General features: G+C 47.4%; 1 protein-coding gene across 1 annotated transcript in view; it reads right to left on the reverse strand.

The window, feature by feature from the left end:
• Positions 1-8,468, reverse strand: part of ARRDC5 (arrestin domain containing 5) — a 32,632-nt gene that overhangs the window by 12,049 nt on the left and 12,115 nt on the right. The window contains exons 2-4 of the mRNA XM_007951107.1: positions 6,813-6,891; positions 6,162-6,618; positions 5,313-5,359 (exon numbers count right to left, since the gene is read on the reverse strand). Coding sequence (XP_007949298.1) covers positions 5,313-5,359; positions 6,162-6,618; positions 6,813-6,891 — 583 coding nt within the window. The remainder of the gene's footprint in view (positions 1-5,312; positions 5,360-6,161; positions 6,619-6,812; positions 6,892-8,468) is intronic.

The following is an 8,468-nucleotide window of genomic DNA, read 5'->3' on the forward strand; positions in this document are numbered from 1 at the left end:
AATCAAGTGCTCAGGAATTCCCATTCTTCTCAATGTTATCCATAATTTGTCATGATCCACACAATCAAATGCCTTTGCATAGTCAATAAAACACAAGGAAAACCTTATGAATAGATGACATATAGCACTGGGCAAATCTGCTGTAAAAGATCTCTTTGAAGTGCTGAAGAGCAAAGATGTCTCTTTGAAGACTAAGGTGTGTCTAACCCAAGCTGTCGTGTTTTCAATTGTCTCGTATGCATGTGAAAGCTGGACAATGAGTAAGGAAGATCAAAGAAGAGTTGATGCTTTTGAGTTGTGGTGCTGGCCAAGAATACTGAAAGTTCCATGGGCTGCCAGAAGAACTAACAGATCTGTCCTGGAAGAAGTGCAGCCGGAATGCTCCTTGGAAGCGAGAATGGCTAGACTTTGTCTCACCTACTTTGGTCATGTTGTCAGAAGGGACCATTCCCTGGAGAAGGATGTCATGCTTGGTAAAGTGGAGGGTCACCGAAGAAGGGGAAGGCCCTCAACAAAGTGGACTGACACTGGCTGCAAGGATGGGCTCAGGCCTAGCAAGGATTGTGAGGCTGGTGCAGAACCGAGCAGTGTTTCGTTCTGTTGTACACGGGGTCGCTGTGAGTTGGAACTGACTCTGTGGCACCTAACAACAACAACCCAAGAAGACTGAAGAAAAATTGACACTGATGTATGATTTATGGTCTTGGGTGGCTTTTGCCAATGTAAATGAGGTCCGTAGACCACTTGGGGAGTGGGGTGGGACTATGCAAGCAAGGTATGTGGAACCCTTGTAGGGGATTGGTTAGTTCGAGGTCTTGCTGGGGCTGCAGCCTGCCTTGGAATTAATAAGGGCTTGCTATATAACTAGCTTCCCTGACAGAGGTTTTAGGGAGAAACATGGAAAGAGAAGACGGCTGTGACACCGAAGACCACAGAGACTGTGTGGCAAGACCAGTAGTGGTGAGAACCAGGAGACCAGTGCAAGACTACCATGATGGGCTTCATGGCCTGACCAGGGCCTGTGGCAGCAGGCCGAGAAGAAGCTGTCCTGCCTGAAGAACTGCGTCCTGAGTGCTTTATTTTCAAGTTGTTCCTGATCCTGCTTTGTAATCTGTTACTTCCTTAATAGACTCCATAATCATAAGTACGGTTGGTGAGTTCTGTGAGATGTTGCAGCAAATTACAGAACCCAAAGACAGGAGGAGGAGCTCTGGTAGCATAGTGCCTAAGGCATTTGGCTGCTAACCAGAAGGCTGTCAGTTCAAATCCACCAGCCACTTCTTGGAAAGAAGGTTGGGCAATCTACTTCCGTAGTGATACTGCCTTGGAAACCCAAGGAGGGGTCACTACAAGTTGGATCCGACTCGGCAGTGGTTTTTTTTTTTTTAAAAAAAGACAGGAGGGAAAGTACTGGGGGAAGGAGGAGGAATTGGCGTTTGAGATGATGGAGTGGTACGGCAGTTTGGAGAAGCTGGATATTTGGGACATCTCTAACCTCTGCCTTATAGCATCCAGTTTTGTGCTGATTCTTATAAAAGAAACTATTTCGTTGACTTTCCCATCACCAAAACTAGCAAGTGTCCGGATCTCAAAACCTGCTATACAGCCACAGTAGTCAAAACTGCCTGGTATTGGTACAATAACAGACACATAGACCAATGGAATAGAATTGAGAACCCAGAAATAGATCCATCGACCTATGGTCAGCTGATCTTTGACAAAGGACCAAAATACATTAAATGGGGAAGAGAATGTTTGTTTAATAAATGGTGCTGGAAAAACTGGAGATCCATTTGCAGAAAAATGAAACAAAATCTATACATCACACCATACACAAAAACTAACTCCAGATGGATCAAAGACTTAAACGTGAAGCCTAAAACTATAGAGTTCCTCAAGGAAAAACTAGGGGCAAATTTAGGGGCCCTAATATATGGCATAAATAGACTATCAAGCATAACCCAAAATACAAAACTAGCAAGTGTCTGCTAACTCCAGCCGGCCTCCTCCCTTCCCCTCAAACCACCCATGAGCAGCTCTGTACATATGTCAGTTCTTGTCTTCGTATAAAAGTGCAATCATACAGTATTTTCCTTGTGGTTGACTTATTTCCCTCAGCATAATGTACTCCAGGTCCATCCACCTTATGTTTCAAGCCCTCATCATCTTCTTTAAGGCTCTGTGCTCTTCATTGTTTATCCGTTCATCCACCGATGGGCATTTAGGTTGTCTCCATTTGGGGGCTACTGTGACTAATACTGCAATGAACATATGTGTGCATATATCTGTCCATGTCTCTAATATTGAATCTCTAAAATGTATACCAGGGAACTCTGGTGGCACAGTGGTTAAAGGATTGGGTTGCTAACCAAATGTCAGCAGTTCGAACCCACCAGCTACTCTGTAGAAGAAACAAGAGACAGTTGGCTCCCATGAAGATTGAAACTCTATGGGCAGTTCTACTCTGTCTTCTAGGGGTGCTGTGAGTTGGAATCAACTCGATGACACTGGATTTGGTTTGAGTTTTGCTTCCATAAAGATTTACAGCCTTAGAAACCCTGTGGGGCAGTTCTATTCTGTCCAAAGGATCGCTATGAGTTGGAGTTGACTCAGCGGCAGTGGATTTGAGTTTTGGTAAGGTACATACCTCGAAATGGGACTGCTGAGTCATACACTATTTCTATTTCTAGCTTTTTGAGGAAGGCCCATACCATTTTCCATAGTGGTTATACCATTTTACAGTCCCACCAGCAGAAGATAAGGGTTCCATTCTCCCCACATCTCTGACAACATTTGTTGTTTTCTGTTTGTTTACTTTTAATAGAGCCATTTTTGCCCAAGTGAGATGATACTTCATTGTGGTTTTGATTTGCATCTCTCTAATGGCTAATAGGGAGTTCTGGTAGCATAGTGGCTAAGATACTTGACTGCTAACCAGAAGGCTGGCTGTTCAAACCCACCAGCCACTTGTCAGAAGGAAGACTGGGCAATCTACTTCCATGGTGATACCACCTCAGAAACCCAAGGAGGGGTCGCTATGAGTCAGATCTGACTCAACAGCAGTGAGTTTGGTTTTTGGAATGGCTAATGATCATGGGCATCTTTCCATGTGTTTGTTAGCCCCTTGACTATCCTCTTTGGTAAGTGTCTGTTCATGTCCTTTGCCCATTTTCAAATCAGATTGTCTTTTTTCTTGTTGACTTTTGATAGGGTTCTCTAGGCTGTGTTCTGTATGGAAGCAGATCACTGGGTCTTTTCTCCTGTGGAGCCACTGGGTGGATTTGAACCACCAACCTTTTGGTTGGCTGCCAAATGTGTAACAGCTGTGCCACCAGGGCTCCTTATGAGGGATATGCTTATGCTAAAAAATCATCCATAGATTAGCTGAAGTTCATATTTAATTGGATAAAATAAATCACAGACAAACCATAGATGATTGTATTTTTAGCATGAGTATATCCCCAATATTGCATGTGACATATTTATACTAAAAAATGTATTTTGTTTTATATATATAATCTGAAATTCAAATTTAACTGGGCCTCCTGGATTTTTCTTTGCAAAATCTCGCAAACCTATCCAGGGAGGACAGAGTGAGGGATACAAGGATGAGAGCAGGGAGGCCAGGGAGGGGTGACTGTGCTGGTCCAGGTGGATGATGATGGGGTATCAGGTGAAGATGGAGGCAGAGGAAGGTAGATGAGGGTAGATTCTGGACAGATTTTGAAGAAAGAACCCCTATGACTTGCTGGAGATTGGGATGTGGGCCAATGTGTAGGCCCTTTGCTGGAGGACTTGGGCTTTTCCCCCAAGTGAGGAGACAGAGTTGGAGCCTCTTATGGACTGAATTGTGTCAGTCCTGGAGGGTTGCGAGCAGAGGAGGGACCTAACCTGACTTAGGTAAGAGACAGAAGATCACACCTGGGGCTTAACAACAACCTGTCCCTGTGGATTGTCCTGGCCCTTGGATTCTCATCATAGGGGCTGAATAATTCCTGTCTTGGGGGACTTGTGTATGCATTGTGGAACACTGAACAGCATCCCTAACCTCTGCCCACTAGATCACAGTTGTTAGTTGTCATCAGGTTGGCTCTGCCTCATGGTGACTTCCAGGGCAGCAGAACAAGACATTGCCTGGTCCTATGCCATGGTCTGCTCAAGTCCATGGTTGCACCCACTGTATTTCAAGTGCCTTCCAACCTGGGGGGCTCATCTTCCAACACTGTATCAGCTAATGTTCTATTACAACCCACAGGGTTTTCTCATTGGCTGATTTTTGGTAGTACTGGATCACCAGGCCTTTCTCCTTCATCTCTCTTAGTCTGGAAGCTCTGCTGAAATCTGTCCACCACGGATGCCCTGCTGGCCTGTGAAATCTCGGTGGCATAGCTTCCAGCATCGCAGCCACACACAAACCACCACAGTGTGACACGCCGACGGGTGGGTGGATGTCGGAAGCAATCTCCTAACTCCTAGTCGTGACAACCACAAACACCTGCAGACATCAATGAGCATTTCCTGAAGCACTCTGGAGGAGAACTTCTGTTTCAGGTACTGTAGGAGGTCAGAGAAGATGGAAACAAGACAGGGAGGGTAAGACCTTGAGGAGATGGAGTTGGAGGCTGTTATGGACTGAACTGTGTCCCCCAGAATACGTGTTCTAAGTCATGACCCCTGTACCTGTGGTTATCATCCCATCTGAGAATGAGTTTCCTTTATGGCTTTAATGCAGCAGTATTAGCATAGCAGGTGTCTTAAGTCCGTCTCTTTTGACATATAAAAGAATAGATTAAGCAAGCAGTCAAGGAGGATGGATGCTATGCCACATGAGATCTCCAAGGAGACAAGAAACAAAAGCCATAAAGAGAACCTTCTCCTGGAGCCAGCGCCCTGCATTCAGATGTGTAGCCTCCTAAACCGTGGAAGAATAAGTCTGTTCATTGAAAGCACCCCATTGTGGCATTTCTGTTACATAGCCCCAGAGAACTAAGACACTACCCTAACCAGGGCCAGGTCCCAGAAGACCTTTTTAGTTCCCTCCTGGCATGCAATGGTCTTTCTTGTAGTGGGAGAAAAAGATGCATACCCCACTGGAGTCTGGGGACACTACAGGCACCATGTAGGGGCAGTGGTGGTTCAGTGGCAGAATTTTCGCCTTCCACGCAGGAAACCCAGGTTCAATGCCCAGCCAGTGTACCTCATGCAGCCACCAGCTGTCTGTCTGTGGAGGCTGGCATGTTGCTGGGGTGCTGAATAGACGTCGACCGAGCTTCCAGGTACAACAGACTAGGAAGAAAGGCCTGGAGACTGACTTCTGAAAACCAGCCCGTGAAAAGCCTGTGCCTCTCAACAGGGTGACCTGCAACTATGGTTGTTACGGTCGTGTGTCAATTTGGCTGGGCCATGGTCTGAGTGCTTGGCAGCTGGATGTAGTTATTCCCCATGATGGGATTGTAATCACCTCCATGGTGGAATCTGCTGTGAGCACCTACGTAGTTGCCTTCAGGGCGTGGCCTGCTTCCAGTGTGTATGGAGAAGCTTTGGGAAAGGGCTCTAGCTTTTTGGCACGTTTAGATCCTGCATTTGGCTGAGTCTTCATCTCCAGTTCCTGGATTTGAACCAGGGGACTGCTGGATTGCCTGTCGCTCTTGGAATTGTTTCTGGACTTGAACCAGTGGCCTGCTGTGTTGCCTGCTGACCTTGGGGACTGTGCCATTTTACCTGCCAATCTTGGGTTCATCAGTCTTGGCAGTGGTAGCTGCTCCAGTGGGCCTAGAACAAGAGGCGGAGCCCAAGGTCAGGGGCTTTCACCCATCTCCTAGAGCTGGCACTCTGAATGTAGTACTTCTGGTCTCCTAAAGTGTCACAGAATAAATTCCTGTTTGTTAAAGCTACCCACTCATGGTATGTCTTGAGAACCAAGACAGCAGCTTGGGGATGGGGCAGGAGCAGGCAGTGTTTCATTCCATTGTGTGTGGGGTCACTGAGAGTCAGAGGCAACCACACAGGCAACATGCCACCCACTTCAGGGCTCACCTGAACATCCCCTGCAGGACAAAAGGAGGAGGACTGGCAGTAGAGTCTGATAAAGCTTTTAATATTTAGAAGTTAGAGCAGTTAACTCTGTGATCCCGGCTCCTCCCCATCCAGCAGCTGGCAGCTGGTGATGATGATGGGAACCTTGGCTTTGACAGTGGTCAGGGACCAGGGCAGGTGGACAGTGATGACCAGCTCGTACTGTGTTCTCATGATCTCGCTGTCTTGCTGGCGGCTGCTACTGCTTACCGACAGGACCAGGGGCAGGTGGAAGGTATTGACGACCTTGGTGGTATTGAAGGGTGTGATGTGGGTGTGGGCCTCCTGCCGTAGCAGCTCACTGCAGTCTCTGCACGTCCGCTGCTCAGTCTTGGGCGTGAAGCCCTCGTATTGCACATGGGCGTAAAGGGCGAAGAGGACTGTCTTGATGCACTTGCTGGTCTGGTTGTTGATCTCGGTTGTGAAAATGACTCTGTCTCCTGGCGTAAAGATGTTCTTCTCCATATAGATTTGCAGGTGGACGGTGCCATGGCTGCAGCAGTTATAAGACACCCTCTTCTTAGCCTCGACCAACAGAGGGTTCTAGAAGAAAGAGGAAGAGAGACCCATGAGGAATCATGGCCATGAGATCCACTCACCTACCTGCCATCCCACCATTATAACTCTTCAGACTCTTGGGGGTTTGCTGCTGTTGTTTCATGCTGTAATGGATTGAGCTGTGTCCCTAAAAAACATGTGTCAGCTTGGCTGGGCCATGAGTCTCAGTGGTTCAGCACCCATGTGATGATGAAATCATTCCCCATGAGGTGATCTGATGTGATCAGCCAATCAGTTTGTCTTGGTTGTCTAGTACCACTATAACAGAAGCACCACAAGCGCATGGCTTTAACAAACAGGAATTTATTCTCTTACACTTTAGGAGGCTAGAAGTCTGCATTCAGAGTGCCGGCTCCAGGAGAGGGGTGAAGGCCCCCCGACCTGGGCTTCAGCTCTGCCTCTTGTTCTAGGCCCATTGGAGCTGCAGGCTTCTTCTGACTCATGCAGCTACCGGCTGCTGAGGCTGACAAACCCAAGATCGGCAGACAACACAGCAGCTCGCTGGTTCAAGTCCAGAAACTGGAGATAAAGACTCAGCCAGATGCAGGATCTAAACGTGCCCAAAAGCTACAGCCCTTTCCCAAAGCTTCTCCATATACACTGGAAGCAGGCCACGCCCTGAAGGCGACTACTTAGGTGCTCACAGCAGATTCCACCATGGAGGTGATTACAATCCCATCACGGGGAATAACTACATCCAGCTGCCCAGCCACTCAAACCACAGCCCGGCCAAGTAGACACACAGCCTTAACTACCACACAGGTGTCAGGGGATAGGGTGGGATGCAATACCCTCACTCAGGTTACAGGCCTGTATGGGGAGTTTCCCTGGGGTGTGGCCTGGATCACCTTTTATCTTACAGGAGATAACAGGAGAGAGAAGCAAACGGAAAGAGGGACCTGACTGCCACCAAAAAAGAGGAGCCAAGAGTGGAGGGTGTCTGTGGACTCAGCGCTCTGGTGTGAGAACCTCCTAGGTGCAGGGGAAGATTGGTGCCAAGACATGTGGATGGCTCCAAGGACCTTCCTTTAGAACTGACAGAAAGAGAAAGCCTTCCCCTAGAGCTGGCACCTTGAATTTGGACTTCTAGCCTCCTATACTGTGAGAGAATACATTTCTGTTTGTTAAAGCCACCACTCTGGTATTTCTGTTATACCAGCACTTGTTGTTGTTAGGCGCTATTGAGTCGGCTCCAACTCATAGCAACCCCATGTGCAACAGGACGAAACCCTGCCCGGTCCTGTGCCAGCCTCACAGTCTTTGCTGTACCTGAGCCCATCGTGGCAGCCACTGTGTCCGTCCATCTCATGGAGGGCTTTCCCCTTTCTCGCTGACCCTCCACTTTACCGAGTATGACATCCTTCTCCAGGGAACGGTCCCTTCTGACAGCATGACCAAAGTAGGTGAGACAAAGTCTGGCCATTCTCGCTTCCAAGGAGCATTCTGGCTGCACTTCCTCCAGGACAGATTCGTTCGTTCTTCTGGCAGTCTGTGATATTTTCAGTATTTTTTGCCAGCACCATAATTCAAAGGCATCAACTCTTCTTTGTCTAGCTCTCACATGCATATGAGGTGACTGAAAATATCATGGCTTGGGTTAGGCTCACCTTAGTCCTCAAAGTGACATATTTGCTCTTCAGCATTGGAAAGAAGTCCTTTGCAGCAGATTTGCCCAGTTCACATCATCTGATGTCCTGACTGTGCTTCCATTGGTGTTTTTTGTGGATCCAAGAAAAATGAAATCTTTGACAATTTCAATCTTTTCTCCATTTGTCATGATGCTGCTTATTGATCCAGCTGTGAGGATTTTCTTTATATTGAGGTGTAATTCATAC

This window comes from Orycteropus afer, unplaced genomic scaffold (assembly GCF_000298275.1).
Source record: "Orycteropus afer afer isolate SDZICR_OR568_19922 unplaced genomic scaffold, OryAfe1.0 scaffold00291, whole genome shotgun sequence".
NCBI lineage: Eukaryota > Metazoa > Chordata > Mammalia > Tubulidentata > Orycteropodidae > Orycteropus > Orycteropus afer.